Source organism: Cyprinodon tularosa, unplaced genomic scaffold (genome assembly GCF_016077235.1).
Source record: "Cyprinodon tularosa strain WSP-4 unplaced genomic scaffold, ASM1607723v1 ctg1, whole genome shotgun sequence".
Classification (NCBI taxonomy): domain Eukaryota; kingdom Metazoa; phylum Chordata; class Actinopteri; order Cyprinodontiformes; family Cyprinodontidae; genus Cyprinodon; species Cyprinodon tularosa.
This window is the reverse complement of record NW_024037781.1, coordinates 2,770,116-2,792,722: the sequence shown is the minus strand read 5'-3', so window position 1 is coordinate 2,792,722 and position 22,607 is coordinate 2,770,116. Positions and strand designations below refer to the sequence as shown.

Sequence of the window (22,607 nt, the reverse complement as noted above, 5' to 3'; positions counted from 1 at the left end):
AAATTGTGCAGAGTTGGGTAATTAACATATCAACAACAACAACGTCTTCTTCAAACCACACATCCATTTAAAATAAGCCAGCTCTGAGGGCAATCTGTTGTTTCTCATAACCTTGGTTTTTCCAGGTATTGACAGAAATATGCCAAATAGACAAATCTGCACAGAGAAAACTGCTGAATGTTTCATTTGGAAGCAGAGTTCTCACCATAACACTCTTTGGTCCACATAGCCTTGACCCATATCTGTATGTTTTGCCTTCATCCTTCTACAACCAAAGCTTTGAGGGTGTAGCCTGTAACACTACACCTGTTTCTCTTGCGCAGCCTTACTATGAACTTGCTGCATCTTTTCCAATATGCAAAAAAAAAAAAAAAAAAAACAAAACAAAGTATTCTCTTCAAGCCAGGAAACATGTGTGGTCTTGCGTGTCATCTGGATGCATACTTGCTCTTTGCACTACATGTCACTTAGGACGTTCCATGACAGGAAGTTTGAGCAAGCTGGGGCCTCTTTGGCTCTGCTTTCTTTCACATTTCTGTCTTAGAGCCACATTTAAGATGAAATCCAGTTTAATTCCAACAAAAATTCATAATAATCAAATTAATAACTATAAATAAAATGCTAACAACAAGTTTAACTTTGCACTAATTTATTTTCCTGCACAAACAACGCTTTGGAGTCTGCAAAGCAACAGGCAGTTCCGCGCACGCAAACTGTCAAGACGAGAGGATGAATGCGCTCAGATTTTGAGACAGTTCAATCTATTTGGTCGACTACTTACAAGATATGAGGTCTGCCTGTCCAGAAACACCGAGTCACCCATCATCGACAAAAAATCTCCACATAAAACAGGCAGTCAGAATGAAGGAGGAATGTTGGAGAATAAATTACATCCACAGTCCATAAAAGTGTAGGTGCGTTAATGTGGAAAAAAAAAAAGTATCCGTGATTCACTTTACTTTACTCTCTTCTTTTTTCAATGCAGTTTGGAATTGAGTTTCTTTATAAAATACACTAGGGCACGCGTGTTAAAAAACCGACTGCCCAGAAAAGGACACTGCGGTGCGTCATGCGTAAAGGATCCATACTGCGCGCCCCGCAGATTCTGAAAGCAGATGCTGGAGTGGAGAGAAGAGGCAAGCGACGATAGAGCTAAGTTTGCACTGCTGACCATGAAGTATCCTGCAGAGATTTTCAAAATAAAACGTACTTCTCTTTTTTTAACCCAAGAATACAATAAGATGTCAATTTTTACTCGTGAAAATAACATTTTGCATGCTTGCTTTTGCCATACACGCTACTTTTAAAGCTGCAGTTATATAAATAAAGCATTTAGTCTGTTTATTTTAATTAGTTTACAACCAATTTTCCATATGTATGAAGTCAGGTTTAAGATTAAATTTAAAAGTTGCGTCTTTCTTTGCTTTTATTTTGAAGGCTGGCATAATTTTTTCCCCCATTTCATTTTCTCATACTGTAAGCCCCCCTCCAACAAACAAAAATACAAGAGGAGAGGGGTGGGAGGGGCACTTGAGTGAGAAGCAGCTCTCTGATTATCAACAGCAGGGCTGCTCAAATGTTTTCATGTCACTGACCCACAAATGGGGCTCTGCTCTTGATAAGATTGGAGTGCATAGAAACCCCCATGCAGGAAGGCTGCTTAGGAAGCAGACTTCACTCCACATGGAAAAGCAGCAGTATTAGAATTTCCCCAAAAATTTTTAAAGATTTACTCTGGATAAATTAAATTTACTTTAGTTGGATCAAGTGGAAAATATATTATTCAACCTTCTTTTTGTAAGGTGTAACAAGGTTCTTTGGGTAGAAGGATTTGGGGAAATAAATAAGCTTACCAAGCACTCCACAGAGCCAAACTGGATGCAGATTCTTCAGATGTAATTACCAGCAGCCATTGTAGTTTATTAGCTTCCCCCTCTTTTTTAAATACACTCTTAAAAGGGACCAATCTGCCACTTTGAGATCCTAAACAGAAGGGCAAACATATCCATGGGTTTTGTAATACTTCACGTCGAACCAGTATTAGGCAACTATGTCAAAATACTCCACTTACATTCAGCCTCATTATAAAAGCAGAAGTTAGGCAAAATCTGATTTCATCAGGGATATGGCTGCTGAGAAACGAGCCAGCGCTACACGCACACATAAACGCTTGAGTTAATGGAAACCATCTGCTTTCTTTTGTTATTTTTATATTTTTTTTCCTTCCCTTTTCAGAGTTGGACACCGTGCTCTTTTTCTTATAATTCAATCTACTAAATGTGTGAATGAGTCAGTAAGCAAGAAAAGCTTGAATCTTTTCCTCTTTATCAGATTGGAGCCAAAACCATTTGAAGAATGCAGAGAAGTTAAAAGGGACGCTTATTCTGAAAGAGGGAGATAACAGATAGACTCCAGAGAACTGACTGGGCTGTAAAGTAGCTGCTGTGATGTATTGTAAGGGAGTCTGTGGGTATCTCACACTGGCATCATGAAAACACGTGTGGTGTTATAAGATTACAAAAGAAAGAGAACCTGTTTGTTTTTTTTTACAGGATGGGTTTATCAGATCTTGTCTAAATGAGGTTTAGAGTGTTGCAAGTTTGGAACATAAGATTGAATCAAACCGGAGCAGAAAGTGGTTAAGAATGTGAGCAATTACCACAAATCTTTTTATGACCATAACAAATAACATTTACCTGTTTTTTTACTCAATTTGTGAATTATTTGAGAGGGCTTCTAAAGTTTTGATACCACTTGACTCTTTCCTCGTGTTTTTATATTGACAACCACAACCCTCGCTGTATTTTAGTGCCTTTTTTAATGTGATTAAAAACACATAACGCTGCATATTGTGCTAAAATATTAGTGTAACTTATAAACAGTTTTTCTTAACAAACCCCCTTTGAAATGTCTTCACAGAACAAACCACATTTGGGATCAGAGTGAAGTATTGATTTCAATTTTTGTTTTTTTTTCCTCCAAAAAATAAATTACTACAAAGTGTTGATCATATAAAACACCAATAAAAGGCATTGTTTATTGCTGTAATGTGACTAAATGAGTAGAAGCATTAATAGCTTTGCAAGAGCATACAGAAAAATAGGTAACATTTCTGTCCTGATATGGACTTAGAAAAGCTGCATACACTTTAGATCAGACTCGCCGAGATTTAGGTGCAATGCTTCGCTGCTTTGGTCTGCTTTTAGATATTTGATCAACAGCTGCAGGCAATTTGGCTTAAGCATTACCACACTGACTAAACAAATTACTCACCAATCAAAACAATGCCTGGTCCAAAACCAAACAGTTGTTTTTCTGCTTTGTGCTATTTGTGTTGAGAAAATTACAGGTTAATTACTCTGTAAAGTGTCTTAGAAACATGTGATCTTCATAGGGATTGCAAAATAGATACAAATGTGAGTCTTTACTGTATCTTCTGCAACACCAAGAGGATCCTCAATGTAGAATTTGCATTTGGAGCTATTAGATACTAATTTGTAGATTCAGGCTCAAATTTAATTAATTAATTAATTTAAACAAATCTTTAAGGAGCAAAAGCTCCAAGGCCCTTTAATACTTTATAGCTTTTTTGAGCAAAATACTTCGAATGTCAACATTTGTAAGACAACAGTGTAATTTGAGGATCGAAAAAGACTTTATTACTTTAAAATATGTTTAAAAAGTGTTAACCAAAGTTTTTTTTTTTTTTTTTATAGGCTTTTAACTAGTGCTGCAACTAACAATCTTTTTCCAAATTGATTAATGCGTCAATTATTTTTTCAATTAATTGATTAATCATCCCATAGCAAAATATTCCTTAAAGAAGACTTTTTATGTAATTAAACCGGGTAAAACTAAAAGTTCTCCACTTTTTTAATCTTAAATGCAAAAAGTTTTCATACTTTTTTTACAATCTGGTATAACTATACCTCTAAGTGGGTTGCTCGGTCAGCTAAAGGAATATTTCAGGGTCTCGATTTAGACCGATTTAGGGTCTTAATCGATTACTAAATTAGTTGATGATTATTTCTATAATTGATTTATGACGATTAATCCGATTAATTGTTTCAGCCCTACTTGGAACATTAGTACTGATAATGGACTTGTAGTTTTTACTTTTTAAATTTAGGTTATAACTTTTACAGTTAAGTTTTTAATTCAATGTAACTTTTTCTCAACTTCATTTACAGTAGTAACACATCATTAAAGGGTTAATTTAATTGGTGAAATGCCAAAATGACATGTACTGCCATGTATCGGTATCTTTGCTGAATGTCCGAATGTCTAGATAAAAATCTAGACCTCACTGAGTGACCAAGTGACCAAACATTATAACTTGCCCTATAAAGGGTTAAAAAGAATATGTTCCTCAGTCAGCTGCAGGCTCATATGAACATTGTTTCTCATTTGACCAGAGGTGGATAATCCAGGTCCAGAAAGTAAAAGGCCTGTACAGAGTTCAGTTCCGACCATCTGCCTTTCCAGCTCCACAATGCAAACTAATCACCTGAGGTGCTAATCACCTGGTTGAGTTAACAGGATGAAGGGAAACAAGGCAGGGTTTTTATTTTCTGGACCTGGATTATCCATCTCTGAATTTGACTTTAGCATGAAAGCCTTATTTTCTTCTGCTGCAGGAGATATCTTGATATAAAATATTCCAATGAGTATGAGTGATATACTGCACATACTGTAGTGGTGCAAAATAAAAATAGCTGTATCCTAAACAGACATGAAACTAAGCTACAATTTGCCTTGGGCAGCAAAGGTCTTAAAATGTCGAGCAAATTGTTTTGATTTGCATCTGGCTCAAAAAAAATCACAGCTTTATATGCAAACTGTTTTTTTTCCAGCTGCAACCATCAACCCCACTTGGCAACAGCCAAGTGGACGGTTAACAATGCTGGCATAAGCTTTAGCGTCTAAAACTATTTACAGATTAGAGTACAAGTAATAATGCAAAAGGTTCACATTGCCATGCTGCTAAAATCATTTTCAATTTCAAACTTTAGCCTTGCCAATCATTTTTAATGAGAATTATGAGCTCAGCTAACCGTACCAGCAAAAATCTTATATGGCTTTTTACAAGATTGTTTATTTGGAAGGTGCAGCATCTTTCCAAAAGCAAGATGCCTGAGTTGTGAAATCACTCCATTAACTGGAAAGTATTTGGGTTAAAGTGGTTTAGGAAGGACCAGTAAATGACAGGGAAAAATCTGTGCGGCCCTTTGATATGTTTATTAAACACGAAGCAAACTGTCGCAAGCTTTGAGAAGGCAACATTTCTGTCTCTAAGAGGATGGAGAATTAAAACTCCAAGCATGGTAGAAGCTGTGAACATTTTTTAATAATGGAACTATGTGAATAACGTCTTTGTTTAATAACACTCCTGCAGCTCAGGGAATTGCTAGTTTGAATAACTGCTTTTTTATTATTCTAATCCAACTTTCCCAGATTTTTAGAATTTTCACAGCAATTTCAGATGTGCACAATTTTGCTGCAGAAAAAAAGCATATTAATTAAATGCAAGACATCTAAAATAATCCATCGATATGCACACTTGCTGTATTAAGCATACATATGCTACGAAACTATGCATTATTGTAGCTTTTTACACATCTGTGCGCTTTTTGAGTGCAGCCCACACATCAGTTGATGAAAATGTTTTATGGTGGCTGCAATTCAACCAAATTGACCAAACATCCTTAGCAACACAAGAAGGCACTTAGAATAAATCTAAATAATGGTTGCTATGATTCAAAATAAAAATAATCATTTCCAGGATGAAGAATGTTTTCTTAAAAGGTAAAAAATGTATGAAGGTTGTGCGAGTGTGCTCAACCCGAAATGAATGCACTGTTGAGTGCAAGGGAAGTTTATTTACATAGCGCTGTTGACAGACAAGATAATCCAAAGCGATTTGCAGTAAATAACATTAAGATTGGAAGCTTTTCTTTAAAAAGCGGCTGAAAGCACCATTTGAATAATTTTCAGTCTCACATCTTGACTTTTAATATTTGACCAAAACTCGGATTCATAATGTGAGATTATGTTATCCCCAGCAGATTATTGTAACATGTAGATTATAAGCACCTTTTAGTTCTTGTCAAATTCCACAAAACAGATCAGCTTTTTTCATTTGAACTAGACAGAATATTGATTGCACCGAAGAGAGATTTTATTTTAAAATGATTAACAACCTTTTTTATATCCGCTGTATCTAAAATTTTAGCACCCGTTTGATATTTTATGTTCTTTAGAGATTTACTGTACATTCTCCTGGCAGATATACACATTATAAAGCATCGGGTTGTTTTTTGCAGATCTGTGAAATTATATGCAACAAATAATCTAAATCGTGAAATTTATTGGGCAAACTGTTTACTTCTAAGGCATTATTTGAGAACTAGGTTATCAGTTTGCCTGGATTCAATTGCTATTTGGTTTCTTAAAGTTGTGTTTCTTATCAATAATGGTGATAAAATAGGATTGATAGTAGTATTGTTTGAATATTAATATAAACTGATAAATGATGCTACTATGGTTATTATTAGTAGTACTACAACTAATACTCTCATTACTTTTGCTATTTATTGCTATGGATATAGTTGATAACATTATCTAATAATATATTTATAGAGAGTAATTCTTCAGTTTTTTCAGCAAAGGGGTGAGATTAATTCGGCATTGTCTTCTTCCCATTCCTTTTGAACACTTTTCTTTTTCAGCTTTATCTTTTGTTTCTCTTTGTTTCAACACTCTTCTGTTTTTAATTATTGTCTTATGTTCAAACAAGAGTCCATTGACCAGTTATGAATTTGCATTATATAACCTGAATAGATTTTTGTCTTTTTTTTCTCTCATTTATATAGTGGAAGATGAAGACTATGACATTGCAACCACATTTTTTTCCACCCTATTAGTTTATGCTCTTTGTGTTTTTTATCTCGTTCTCTCTGATGTTGCACTTTGAACTCCATTTTTACAAGACAATACTACAAAGTGTTCTAAAGAAGTGAGGCGAAATGGATAGCGTGGAAGGTAAACTCCGAGCATATGTAAACCAATTTACAGCAGGAGCTACACAAAGCAGCTCGGGGAGATGACCTCAGAACTAGGGAATGTGTGCATGTGTTTGTGCGCACAGATGAAAAAGAGGGAAAACTGCAGACATACGCTCTCCAATTAAATTGCAAGGTAAAGAGTGGATGCAAAGTTAAGAAAACAAACCAATTACATCTTGTTCAGGGTGTATGACTTCACTTAAACACCAGATATGACCCTCAACTGGCAGAAATTACTTGTTTTTTTCTTTTTTATAGTCGAATCACTGAGTCTTTCAAATCCAGGACACACAAGCACAATCATGCACACACTAAGTGACGACGGCATGGGTCTGGATTCAATCTGGATGCTTCAATCAACATGCCGCCCCACTTGTCCTAAATCTTTATGCTCAGTTCAGAAAGCCAAAGGGGAGGGAAAACAGAAAAGAGACAGGCTGGAGGATGCAAGAGGAGAATTTCTGGGATTTGTCCTGCTTTGCCATTTAACTCTCATCTACTTCCAAAGTCCATTTGATCATGCTTATTCAGCCCATACCTGCAGATCATTTGTTAAATGCACTATGGCTCTTTTTATGTTGAGGAAACACTTACCTACTGCATACCCTGTCTGAAAAATGTCATTCCTGAGGGCTTAAGGTTGATGAAAGTTATGCAATGTTTTGAAAACGCAACAAGTGGAAGGACCTGCAACAATGAACAGACTAGGAAGCTTCAGATCTACTCAGATAAGACTTGCTTGAATGCACGTAAATTTTGAATAGCTTCAGAGCAGTCAGAAAAACAGCTTTCAGTGGATTTCGCTTTGGTCACAATGGTTTTTATGCATATACTAACATGAAGAAGATCAATAGCTTCAAATGGAAACCAGAAAGATTCTCCTTCCTAAAATAATTTGAACCTAAGTGTGAAGAGGAACAAATTCTTATGGATACATAATAGTCCTATAGAAAAGTTTTGAGATGTAAGACGTTGAGAACTTTTAAGGCTTGTCTTACTGTGAATTAAAGTCATAGGACAGTCACAACAACAAAGAGGTCATCAAATTTAAAATGTCAGCCCTAAAGCCGCCACTGGCTCACATACTATACATGCACTCATTGAGGATATCTTATATTTTACAAATACTTTGAAATTAAAGAGGGAGGGCAAGTTTTACAGAGTTTGAACATTTTGTTTTTTTGCTCCATAGTCAGCTACCTGGCCAGCACACCTCTCTACTGGCACAGAGTACCCTAAACAAATGATTGAGACTCCTTTTATGTTAATTACATAGTAAGAAGTTGATAAGCTTGTGGTTCTGCTGAGGTGTAATGGAAACCCAGTTTGCTTTAACAACATCTGCAGTGCTAGTCTGGGGTTTCATGTTGCACCGTTTGTTTAAAAAAACAGAGGACATCCTTAAGTAAGAATTAAAAACTATTGAACAACATTCTTCACGGTAAAAGATGGACATCCAAAGAGTTACCATATCCATGTGTCACACATTGTAAAGAGAAACAGAGAATGCAAAAAGAATTACCAGCAGAAAACACAGAAATAACACATTAGCAGAGTCAAAGAAAGTCAAAGGCACCAATGCGTACATAAATAAGCATGTTAATAATAATTTTTGTCCCTTTGGCAGTGTGGGTAGGTGTCGAGTCCTACTGGAAAATAAAATCAACATCTGCATAAAGCATGTTAGGGGAAGAAGGTGTGAAGTGTTCTAAAATTTCCAAGCAGAGCTCAGTTTAGACTTGATAAAACATGTTGCACCAATGCCTGCAGAAAACAATGAATGACTTTGGAACTTTACTTTGGATCTCAAGCAGCTCGGAGTCTGTGTCTCTTCACTCTTCCTTCTGACTCTGGGGTACAGATTTTCCCATTGAGTTTCATTGGTGGAAATGACTCCAATAAGAAGCCACCAATAAATCTCTTACATTGATCTGGGGAAGTTCTGAGATGTGAAAGGGGACTCTTGCATGTACAGCCACTTTGAATTCCCCTTACAGCATTTCAATTAGATTTAAATATGTTTTGAAAATCTTTACCAGTATATTTACTTTCCACAGTGGATGATCCATTTCAATTTCAGTTTTATTTTTACTTAAACAGATGGGTTTTTTTTTAAACCATCCTACATCACATGGTAGAGTGTATGTCACAGTCTTGGTTCTGTTATGTTTTCTTTTGAGTATTCAGTTTTACTTTGCTCCATGTTTTCTAGTTTTAGTGGTTTAATTCTTATTATGTTGTGTTCTCTGGTTATTTTTCAGTTTTCAGGTTTTTATTTGTTGCCCTCTGCTGCCCCCTTGTGTTCTCCTTTTTCTCTAGCTTCTTTCCTGTCTGCTCTCTTCACACCTGCTCCCAATCTGCTCGTTAGTCCTCTCTTTGTTCAGTCTCCCATAAATAGATTCCTTATGCAGTTCCTCAGTGCTGGTTCCTCGTCTAACTTCCTCCAACTCCGTCTCTCTGAGTCCTCCTCATCATGATTTTTTTCCCCCTGATGTCTCCATGGTTTCTGGTTTGTTTGACTTTTTTTCACGCTTGACTTTTTGGATTTTTGGTTTCCTGCCTCTGTTTTCTGTGAAAAGTTCATTAAATCATCAAGATACTCACCTGCGCCTCCCTGCCTCTGCATTTGGGTCCTCAAACCACAATCTACATCTGTGCCTTATAGTTGTTGGGTTTTTTTTTTATGTTTTAGTGAGATACTGAATTTTGTTTATGCCAAATAAGTTTTGTGGTACCCGAATAATTAAATTTACGCTTTTTGTCATAAACTTATGTCAGGGCTTTTCTTTTTTTCTTTGACCTGACAGCATCCCTTCTTATCCTCTTTCCATTAAAGTAAAACTTAAATAATCTCCTTTAAATTATACACAACATATTCATATAAACAGCATAAAGAGTCAGTGGTGACATGTAAGGGTTATTAGAGACTTCTTCTCTCCCTGGTCTTGCCTGGACAGCAAGAACAGGGTGGTTTAAAGTTTCCTCCATTTTTACAGTAAAATGACTTCTTTGAATCCCACGGACTCATAAGTTGTAGCTTTTCTACCTGAAGGCATTGGTCAGATCTCTTGATCTTACTATGGTATTTACTTACCCTTCCTTCAAAAGTCTGGGGCACCCCAAAATAAACATCTTGAGCTTTAAAAGAACTAATATCCTTCAAAAAGCTAAGCAACAATGTCTTCACGTTCCTCTGATATAATGCAAGGATGTTTCATTATTGGGTAGCACTAAATAATGAGAAAGATTTAGTTCTAGTTTTATTGCTTTACAGGACGTATATAGCTTGAATATTCAATATGCTAAATATGTGGAGACTGAGTAGTGTCCCTTTTTTAACTTCAATGGTAATGGAGTTGTAATCAATTAGCTTTTCATTGAATGTATCTTCTTATAACCCAAGGTCTCTATAAAAAACAATCAGGAGTTACTGAACAAAAAAAAGCCCTTAATGCTTTCACTAATATTTCAGATGAGGAACTCAATCATGTTTTAGTTCCTATAGGCTAGATCTTCTTTCAGTGGTAATACCAGCCTTTCTTACCGCTGTTCCTGTTATCTGCTGATGTGACCTTATACCCTTCTGTCACAGCTGATGCAAACTTTCCAGTCAGCTCTTTTTCTTTGCTGGTTGGTTGACGGATTTCTTCCTGTGAATTCACTAATATTGCTGTGTCAGTTTTCCATAAGGGGGCTCAGTTGACAGGAGCTGTGATGTCCAATTCCGGGCTTTGATGTATAGGGATCCACTGTGGTTGTAGTCTGGCTTAAACACGCTTGATTTAACTAGTCCTCTGCCGATGCATGTTCATCTTTCTTGTTTAGAAAAACTTCATTAGATCATCATGTCTATTTGATTCTTCCTTCTCTCTATATATAGCAAAATTAGCCAGTAATATGGAATTCTGAACATGTTGAAGACAACTTACTGAAAAAATGAGCATCAGAATGTGGAAGAAATGGGATTTAAATGGTTTTATGTGAGCCATGGTTTCTCATGCAAGACTCATATCCAGAACCAGCTTTTCTATATAGATTTTCATGTGCAAGTTTCTGTTTGGTTTGGAGAGATTGGTCAACATCAAAAAAAGAAAAAACAGAAACAGTATATAGAAATTGTCTTAGTAGAATAAATAGAATAGAAAAATCCCTTTATTGTCCCACAATGGGGAAATTCTGGTGTTTACAGCAGCAAAAAGATTATAGAAAAAAAAATTGTCACACAAATGTGGACCTTAGAAAAATGTATAAGAAAAACATACCAGTGAAAAGTTAAAAGATAAACAATAAAATACTGTACTGTAAGGTGTTTTAACAATATAAAACAAAAGGGAAAAAAAGTTAAAAAAAAGATGGAACGAAATTAGTATAAATGACTCAAAACAACCAAGATACAAGGATTACCATCTCTTAATTATACAATAACTTTAGATTAGGGGTGCTACAGCAGCATAGAACCACACCAATTATAACTTAGGTAGTAATATAAAACCAAAGCTTCAGATCATAAATCAAAATAAGAAAATAACTGACTGGACAAATGTTGTCTCATTCGATTAGTCTTTTTTTTTTTTCAAATACTCTACCTGGTCTAGAAGCAGCACTGACTAAATGTCAGCAGTATTTTCTTTGAGAGCGTTCCTTTAAGATTTGGGAGTATCACATAGAGAGAAATGCAGCGAAATACCCAAATCTTGGCAAATCCTACTTGTAAATTTGTAGGAGGCCTCTAATCTTTGCTACTAGAGCTACTTCAAGCGTGCTGACATCATTCCTGGACCCAAACCAGCTTCTGAGACAAATCAGGTTAAGATCTAACACAATCTTAGAGCAGCTCTCATTCTCTAAATATCCAGAATCTTATAAACTGATTTAGTTTAATCTATAAATAGAGCCAGCAATTGATAGTAAAGTATGTTTTGAAGGCTTTTATTTTTTAATTCAATTATCCTATAATGTATGTTGGTTTTTAGACATATCCACATAAATACAAAAAGTTATCATTAAGCATAAAAATGACCTAAAATAGTTTCTACAGTTCCTCCATAGTTCTTCTTTTAATAGGGTCCTAAGCTATAAAGTTGTCACGTAAAATAAGACAGTAAATACAGCCGGATATTAACTGAGACATTGACATTTTTTTTTTTTTTTTTTTGACTGTAGGGCATAATTGACAACATATAAAGACAGAAATGCCAGGAATATTTTAGTCTATGTAAATTATAGATAAATAATTATAGATAAATATATAAAAAATTATGAGTTTAGTCAGTTTTTTTGTTGTTTGTTTTTTAAGTAAATACATTTTATTATTATTTTAGTCTTATTATTATTATTTTAAGTAAATACGTTTTTGATTTATTTTTTACTGATTCACTTTAAAAATGATGATTTTCTTTAGATATTTTTTACTTTTAATGATAATATATAATCATGTTTTCTGAACACCTGCGTTGTTTCCATGGATATAATTAGAAAGGGAACCATTCAGATGGAGCCCAGGTGCATTACAAAAACACCACCTGATTATTTAAGGGTGACTGAATGGCAATGTCTGTATAATTCATGCAGTTTTTTTCAGACAAACATATTTAGTCTCTCAGCTTTAGCCCCTCAACACACACTAGCCATCACTGTCGTCAACCTCCTACGCCTCCTTAACGTCTTCTGCAACGACTGTTGCCATGGTGTCTTATCTCTCCTGCTGCTTTGGACATCACAGTAACAAGGATGTGTGGATTTTGATGACGCTGTGCGTTATGACACATGGTTTTACATTCTCCATTTAGTATTCGAATGTGTTTTTATGCCTCATAAGCCAATAATGACCTGTTTTATCACTGATGTATTATCATGCTTGGCTACAATATTATTCTCTCCTAAAGTTTTCACATTAAATCATGTTTTAGTATGTTTTCACAATAGATAGATTGTTTTGGTTTGCTAGTGTAAAATCCATATATATTCAGCCTGTGCTATTATTTTACCCTAAAATAAAAAACTTTGCAACAAATTGCCTTAAGATGGTACTGCACTGTCCAGGTGTTTTATTCTCAGTATAAATCGAGCTCTTCTGTGAAGACCAGAGGGGTTTGGTAGAGAATAATAATGAACAAAAGGTATAAAAATATTCATATTCAAACAGGTCAGCGAGAACATGCTGTCAAAGTTTAAAACAATACTCCAACCTTTGAAAATAGTTGTATAGTCCGGCTATTACCGTACCTGGAGATTGTTCAGAGACTAGGAAAAAGAGTCTTTAGAATGAAAGCAGCCATAACTGCTATATAATAATGGAGCTATTCTACAAAGAACTATGAGTAATCAATCTCCATCTCATAGACAGACACCTCCAAAATCTTTCTGAGGTATATTAACACCTGTAGAAAATATTTTCTCAAAGATTGATTTTATCACACCTTTCAACGTTTTGTTTTTTCTTTAATAAGACCATGCTTTGTGATCCACTTCCACATCTATCACATAAAATTCAGGTACACATTAAAATTTGTAACTCTAAAGAAAGAAAGTGTAAGAAAGGAACAAAATAATTGAGCATTAATGCTATTTTTAAGCGCTCTGATCGTTAAAATGTCACCCCAGTCCTGTTCTACAAATTTATCTCTGCTACATTAAGCTACATTTTCCAAAATAACCCTAGGTTAATAATTGCATATCAGTGCACTGCAATGCATTTTCTACAAGCACAAAATATATCTTCTGTTAAATCACCGAAAACTTACATGCATGCATATTGTTGTGAAAATTAAATGATTAATCAATCAATCTTTAAATGGGTTGGCCTGAAGTTAAATGTCAAGAATCATACCATCTATGGCAAAACCTTTTACATCGCACTCCTATCTTTTGCTCTGATTATACTGCCTGGCGAGTAAAAGGTCCCACCTCTAAATACCTAGTGGGGTTTGCAATAGCTTGGATCACAGAATAAGATATTACATTACGTGATGTTCGTTTGCTGGCTCAGCTTTCTCAAGATGAAGAGCATCTCTTTAGGAAAATGTGTCCAAACAGTTTTTTTTATCCCTTTGAGTGTGTGTTCCTACCTAAGGGCTTGTGTTTAGGAATCTGCCATCATGATTTTTTTTTACTTTCAATGTATTAATGGCTGTTAATACGCTGAGGTTTGGAAAGTTGGATGTTTGGAATAAGTTTGACCATGTTAAACAAACAGGAGACTTATAGCTTCAGTCCTGTCCGATTCCCATCCCCTTACATTCGGTAGCAACTTTAGAAGTTACTTCTTAACATTTGAAGATTTAAAGCTGTTTGTCCCTAGATATAGCTAAGAGAAGATCTGCTCATCCAGGATGTAGCAAGAGAAGCAGGGGCCACATATAAATCTATGATTCTTCTTGTTTTTTTAAGTCAGTGTTCATGATTCAGCAATAAGATAACAAATGAGGAACACTCTGAGGACTGAAAAGACAAATGCAAAGGTTTGCCTCGAAATAAGTAAATGTTTTAGGTGGCCTAGTAAAAATCAGGACTAGATCTGTGTTAGATTCTGCCATATGATCTCTCGGGTTTATGTTAAACTTCTAAAGTGGCTCAATTTATGTTAATATGCAAGGTGAAATGGGGAAAATTATAATTTAAAAGGTGATTTTAGCAAATTTTTTATGTGATCTGAAATATTTAAATGTGATTAAAACAACAACAACAACAAAAAAAGGAATTAATGTATTGCACTCTATATTATGTATTAGAATTAGGGCTGCAACTAACAATTCTTTTGCAAATCAATTATTCTGTTGATTATTTTTTCGCTTTATTGATTAATAATCAGCCACAGTTTCTTTAAAGAAGACTTTTTTCGAAATCAATTTTTGATTGATTTTTTATTTTTTTTTATCTTAAATGCTAAATGTTTATATAATTTTTAAAATGTTGGCATAATTACTACTCTAAGTAGGTTGCTCTGTCAGCTAAAGGCATGTTGCATGTTTTACAGTCTCTATGCTCCAGTTAACGATTAATCGATTACTAAATTAGTTGACGATTATTTCAATAACTGATTAATCGTTTTAGCCCTAATTAGCTAATCAGCACTAATCTATACTTTATTTATGTAAAGCAAAAAAAAAAAACAGAAAAAGCCTCCCTGTTACCTGCTTGATCATGTTTTGACAGATTAAATCAAGGCCCTCCAGTGAAAGCAAGGCCATGTATATAGTGAGTAAACTAGCTGCATTGTTATGCTTGTTTCCACCTGTATTCAGTACAGACTGCTCACGATTGCACTTTCTCCACATGCAAATCAGCTTCTCTCACAAATGTTCGGGTCAGTACAAGAACAAAGCCAAACCTGTTAAACACGTAGTGAACCATTTTCTGACATTGTGCTGACCTGAGCTGCTTTTTATCCAGGTCACCTCAGAATGACCTCAATTAACTTTCCGGTGTAAACAAAACAGCTTTTCCCATGCAGATTATATCAGAAAATTTCCAAACTATAAATACTTTTGACCTTGACAATTAGCTTAAAATCTTGTCCTAATGTTTCCAGTATTGGTTCAAGTTGTTCTTATGTGCTTACTTTGCTGATTTAAATATTTCAAATAGTCAAAGGTTTTCTGTAACATTAAAGATTAAGATTTACAATTTTAAATGTTAATCCTCTTATTCAGTGTGAAGCCTGAGTTTAAAATGTTACATCTTGAAAGTATTTTTGATTATTCCTGCTATTTTATCTCTTTCTAGTCTAAGGAAAATGGTTAATAAAAGTAGTCTAATGTGATACTGTATACTTCAAATGTCAAAGTCTGTGTATGCATTCTGGATCAGCCCATGACCTCTCATAGCAAGTCTCCATTCTGATTCAGGAACAACCAGCAAATAGACCAACAAGTCTTGCTCTTTTGAGTAAATCAAGCATATCCCCATTTTGGTTTTGCTTTAGATCAAAGTTTTTGTTTTCAATGTATGTTGGATTACATTTAATCACTTAAGTGAAAATCTCAGGTGAATCTACACTTTATATCTAAGTATTGTTCAAAACTAGGGCTGGACGATATGGCAAAAACATTACAATAGTCTATACATTATAATTACCATATTGGTATCAAATTCTTGTAACAGTTCAACAGATCTAAATGCACATTTAGCAATTACAAATTTAACTCATCATTCTCATTTTTTTTCCCACTTTCTTTTCAACAGTATCAGATTGGTTTGATTAGCAAAAATGCAACAGAATCCCTTTTTAGATGTCACATGATCAACAACCAGATGTAACCATAAAAGATAAAAAAAAAAAAAAGGACAACAGGAAATAACAGGAGGATGATGGCAACGATTTGTGATGAAAATGCAGCTACTGACTGCTTTATATTTTTCACTGCCTTATTTTCAAACTGGGTAAACAAACGAACCTTAATGTAAAAGCCAAAGTGGAAGTGCAGGAGCGTTTATATTAAGCGCTGATCAAATAGACCCAGCAGTAAGGAAGGAGGTAGGAAAAGGAAGCTGGATGCTTCCTATGGATGGCCCATTTAGCATAGAAACCTCTCCCCTGGCACACACTGTAGGAGCTAATTGTTTTCCATAATCACATAGGCATAGCCCACCTCAAGGACTTAAGCAATGACTCACTCTATGAAAGGTGAAGGAATAGAAGCTAGGAACTACAACTTGTGCTATTTGAACTGTGGGATTTTTCACCAATTCCTGCACTAAATTAGCCAAATTAATCATAACTAGTTTTAAAATATAAACTGAGGGTTGCCATTGAATCCTAAAGCAGTTTGCCTTAGATTTGGCAGTGATTTAGCAATTTTTTTAAAGATTTTTTTTGTGAAGATTTCTGACCTTGTCTCATACTCATAACAGCCACGGCTACCTTAGTGCCTTCTTTTACTTCCTATTTCTTAATTAAGCTTTTTTTGCATTTTTAGTCTAGTAAAACAAAAGTACTTTTTTTTCCCTGGCAACAGTAAATATTAACAACACAAGAGCACATATTAAACCTTTTCTAGAGCAAGGATTAGTCTATTTCGTGAATCATTTAATAAACCATATCATAGATATTTCCAATCAGTTTCCTATCCTACACTGAAAGAAAATGCAACTGTTTTTGGCATTTACATAATTATATTTAGTTACTTTCACACAATTATTTTATGTTAGCAGGCTAGGACATAAATGTCATGGTCTTGGTTCTGTTGTACTTTACTTTGCTCCTTTTTTTCTAGTTTTATTGGTTTAATTCCAGTTTTGTTGTAATTTCTAGATTTATGTTCTCATGTTTTTCTGTTGTCCTCTGTTGCCCTCGTGTGTGTGTGTGTGTGTGTTTTCCTTTCCCCTTGCCTCCCTCGTTGTCTCCTCTCACACCTGCTCCTTGTCAGCTCGTTAGCCCTCCCTTTGTCTGTCAGCTACATATACTCTCCCTCTGCAGGCACTCCTTGTTGGTTCCTTGTTGTTGTTGGTCCTGTCGTCGCTGTTGTCGTCTCACCTCGTCTCTCCCTGGCTCCTTGTACGCGTTTTCCCTTGATGTCTCCATGGTTCTGGTTAGTTAAATTTTTAGTTGGATTTTTGGACTGCCTTTGTTAACCATTTTCATAATTAAACTACAAGTATTCACCTCAGCCTCTCTGCCTCTGCATTTGGGTCCTCCAAACCTCAACCAAGATGTGACAATAAAGCAATTGTGTTAAAGTAACTAAATATGATTATGTAAATGCCAATAATGTTGCATAATTCTTTTCAGTGTATTAGTTTCCTATCAGTGGTGACAAGCTCACACTTACTGTAGCTCTTTTATTTTCTCTTTTTTTTATTGGCTGTATGCCACAACCAGGTGTTCTTCTATTCTGACTATGATGTTAACAGCAATGTGGAAATATGTTAGGAGCAACACAAATTCTAGGCAGTTAAATAAAAAACAGTCCACATGCAACATTTATTTTAACATTCTCAGGACATTTTTTAACATTCTCTGTGATGGATTGGCAACCTCTCCAGGGTGTACTCCACCTCCCGCCCGGAGACAGCTGGATATAGGCACCAGCACCCCTAGCGACCCCTCTTGGGATAAGCATGACAGAAAATGGATGGATGGATGGATTCTGAGGACAGCTTTAGCCTATTCTCTTTAGAAAAGCTAACGATTAGATATTAGATTTTTGCACCATGACTCCTTAATTTAGTGAATACCATATCTCAGATTTTTTCTGCATATTATTCTCATTTTTTTAATTTGGACATAAAACTGGTTTTTATTTGGACAAAGTAGAGATTGAGATCTACAGATAAGGCTTTGTTGTTATTTTCAAGTTTCACATGAGAATCTGGAACCCATTTTTTTAATTCATTTTCAATATTGTTTTATTGCCATGATAACTTTGCTGCATATGCATGCACAGAACCTGCCAATGCACCATATGTACTGTGGAGCTTGTGTACATAACTGTATAAACATCATATGTAGGTTATGTATTGTCTGTGTAGTTGTGTAGTCACCTGTTCTGCAGTGAGTCAAACCTTTACCAAAGGCAAAACGAACAGTTCTTCTTTGCTCACGGGATAAATATTTAGTCTGCAGTATAAACACGGCGGCCTTCTAGGAATGCTCTGTTCATGAGCTTTGGAAACGATAAGAGTTTTAAAAGACAAAACTTATGCTTTTGTCAAATGTGAAATGGAAAATGAACTCTAAGCATCATCAATGCATAACACAATCAGATCAAAAATGATGCCAAACATAACTAATGCAATCAGTATGCCAATTCTAACAACTTTTAATAAATCATTTTAAATATATATAAGAATTATATAGTCAAAAAAACTGTTTAAAAACCCCACATTTAAAGGTACAGCGAAGGATTTTCTTTTTCCAGGTGGATCATCAAAATAAGTGGTGGTCAGTCTGACACAGTGGAAAATTGTAAATCTTCTTTTGGAAAGTAAGCTTGTATGACCGATGGAAACAGCAACGTTTAAACAGAGCGTGCACGAGGAGAAATGCGCTGGTGCATGCTCTTGCACCAGTTTAATTGCCATTTTCCTCTCAGGAGAGGGTACAGAGTTGTGCATGTGTGTTTTTTTTTTTTTTTTTTAAGTGGAGAGCGCAGGTCCTTTAAAAAATTTGCAAAAAATCCTCCATAATAGATTTGAGCTGCTTTGGAGAAAAATGAAAATAAGCAACATGAACCAAATTAATTTTAGGATGAATAAAAAAGGGTGACTTCTGGTTTAAACTGAGCTTCGGAGCTTCTCTGAGAAATTATATTTAAGTCACTTCGAACAAAGCATTGTTGTTGGTGCTAGAACACTGGCTTTGGTATATATTTAAGGAGCTGGGGATCTGCTAAGATTATTATCCTTAGCATTTCTCACCTTTACAGAAAATGGTGCAAGAAAAAGATTTAAATGTTAGAGCTGTTAGACTAAATAAAAATGATAATTGAACTTTATTGATCTCATATTGGAGAAATTTACCTCTGCATTTAACCCATCCCCTTGGGGAGCAGTGTGGGGTTAAGCTCTTGCCCAGAGACCCAGAGTGGCAGTCTGTAGGAGTGGGGCTCGAACCCAGAACCTCAGGATTCCAAGCTCTATGTCCTAAACACGGGCTGACTGGTTGTAGATATTAGAATGGCAGCATCAACTCAGATAATGACCTGTAAAAACTAGTATATGTAGACTATTGTCTCTAAAGGCAAAACTTGCTGAGACCACTTTAGGTGTCACTCCTGTTAGCTAAAAAAGACGGCTTCCAGGATGGGAGTAGCTCTTTGGTGTCCTAGCAATGCTTGACCACCAGTTTGTGCCCAATGTCTCCATTTTATTGAATTTCTCTACTCGTTGGGGGGGATTGTTCCAACTAGTTCCATTTCAACTGCATAATGTCAGTTTGAGTCAGAAATAATCATCCTTGTGTGACAACTGAAACTTGGTTTGCTACCTCTTAAAAAAAAAAGTTTTTTTTATGATATAAAGTCCCTAAATAAATAGCCTGGTCTACCAAAGTTAGCTTTACACATTTGGATAACTCTGGAGTTCCACTGCCACTGTTTGATCATAGCAGCGTAGAGCTGATGTGAGCAAAAGATTGTTATTTAACACAAGTTAAAAAAAAATTAAATGTATTGAAAAATCTGCAAATTGAAAGCAGTAACAAGAAATTGGTCAAACCTGTGTGCTAGTGGGTGCTGTAACACTCTTTTGATGATAATGCTATCTGGATAAAAAGATAACCTATCTTGCGGTCTTCCAAGTATGGTTCTCAACTAAATAGCCTCCTAAAAGGAGGGAACTGGACTAAGTAGGATTTCATTTCTGTTCTTTCTCTTTATGTGAGGCTTTTTTTTAAATCTGAAATATATTTTACCGAATGTAAACCTTGGATTTTTGCTCATCCATAATATCACGCAGGCAGGGGCGTGCATACATAGACACTAGGTGGTGCTAAAGCACTAGGAAGTTTGCCCTCTATCAAAGAAAATGCCCTTTTGAAACTCGTTTTTTTTTTTAATTATTATTATTAAGATTTTACTGAGGTCGGTTTTGAAATGATCTTTTGAAAAGCTGAGCCATTAAAAACGACTGAAACAATGCCCCGAAATGAGCCACCTAGTTGCGCACAAACGGCCACCCTCTCTCACTTCCTTAGTCATGTGAACTCGCTCGGTCGCCCGCAGGGCATGCCAGATGCGCAGCATCATAGCAGTTTTCAGATAGCAGGAACGGTCGCTGACAGGCTGCTTCTCCCTTGCCCCATTAGCCAGGTAATATACAGATCAAGCAGAATCATTTTGTTGTGCATTAAAATGTCTCATTCAGCAGCACCAAACACGCATTTTGCCGACTGGTCACCTGATAAACTAGTTGTCTCCTTGTAAGATGCTATTTTACTTTTTATATTTTGTATCCATATTTTTTATCTTAAGTGTATACATTAGTCTATTTTATTGCATGACGTATACCCACAGTTTTTAGATATTTTTATAATTTTATTTACCTATTCCATATTACATGTTTCATGTTGCACGATTGTACCATAAAAAATTCCTAGTTTGTGAACTCCTTCACTAACAATGGCCATAAACCGGATTCTGAAAGTTTTACACTGTAGCCCAAGTCAATGACAGATAACGTGAGGACGACCACATAGGCTACAAATAATTTTGGTAGAGTTTGCAATTGCAAATCTACGGAAGAGGATTAGGGCCACTGAAAAAAAAAAATAATAAGTTAACTGATTTTTAAATTTTATTTCAGTTTAGTATGGGAAAAAAGTCAGAATGCTGACTTTAATCTCATATTTCTAACTTTTTTCTCATAATTCTGACTTTTTGCTGAGAATTCTGACTTTTTGCTCAGTATTCTGACTTTAATCTCAGAATTCTGACAATAAAAAAGTCAGAATTCTGACTTTTTTCCCATGTTAAACTGAAATAAAATTTAAAAATCAGTTAACTTTCTTTTTTTTCAGTGGCCCTAATCCTCTTCTGTACAAATCTATGTGTTAAGACCAGAGATGGCAAAAGTACTCACTTTCCGTACTTGAGTAAAAGTACAGATACTTGTGTTAAAAAATACTCTGGTAAAAGTGGAAGTACTGATTAAACTTCTTTACTCAAGTAAAAGTAACAAAGTACAGGCTTGTAAATTTACTTAAACCATACCATACCAGCTTTATTTATAAAGCACTTTAAAACAACCACAGTTGATACAAAGTGCTGTACAGTTTAAGAACACAACATAATAAAAATAATTTAAAAACAGTTTAAAAGCAAAAAAACATACAATTTAAAACTAGATCCCACTGGTGTTGAAAGCCAAGTAAAATAGATGGGTTTTAAGACGAGCTTTAAAAATGGGCAAAGAAGGGGCCTCTCTGACCTGCAAAGGTAAGTTATTCCATAATTTGGGGCCCATAACAGAGAAAGCCCTGTCCCCTCTGAGCTTCCTCTTTGTTCTCGGTTCCTCCAAGAGCAGCTGATTTGCTGACCTGAGAGACCGATGGGGTACGTAGGGATGAAGAAGCTCGGAGAGGTAAGCTGGGGCAAGATTATGCACTGATTTAAAAACAAACATAAGAATTTTAAAATGAATCCTAAAATATACAGGCAGCCAGTGAAGTGAGGCCAGGACAGGGGTCACATGCTCTCTCTTTCGAGTACCTGTCAAAAGTCGTGCAGCAGCATTTTGTACTAGCTGCAGACGTGAGAGCAGCGACTGACTGACACCCAGATAAAGTGCATTACAGTAGTCCAATCGAGTTGAAACAAAAGCGTGGATCAGTGTTTCAAAATGCTGCCTGGAAAGAAAAGATTTCACTGACGCCAATCGCCTTAAATGATAAAAGCTGGACTTAACCACGGCTCTAATTTGGCTGTCCAATTTAAAATCACTGTCCACCTTAAAACCAAGATCAGTAATAACAGGTTTAAAATATACCTGCAAAGGTATATTTTAAAGTATAAAAGTAAAAGTAGAAGCCACTTTTTTCATGCCTACATTTTAAATGGATGTCTGCCAATAGGACTAGATCTCTGTTGTGTTGGTGATGTGACTTTT

At 35.5% G+C, this 22,607-nt stretch overlaps 1 protein-coding gene across 2 annotated transcripts in view; it reads right to left on the bottom strand.

The window, feature by feature from the left end:
* The window catches only part of LOC119784352 (rho GTPase-activating protein 6), a 99,568-nt gene that overhangs the window by 46,805 nt on the left and 30,156 nt on the right, over positions 1-22,607 (bottom strand). Inside the window, exon 1 of one of the 2 annotated variants that reach the window (XM_038286469.1) lies at positions 782-1,119. The exons of the other annotated variant lie outside the window; for it this stretch is intronic. Within the exon in view, the coding sequence (XP_038142397.1) occupies positions 782-826 (45 nt within the window). The 5' untranslated portion in view covers positions 827-1,119. Of the gene's footprint in view, positions 1-781; positions 1,120-22,607 lie in introns of those variants that run through there. 2 annotated transcript variants of the gene reach the window in all.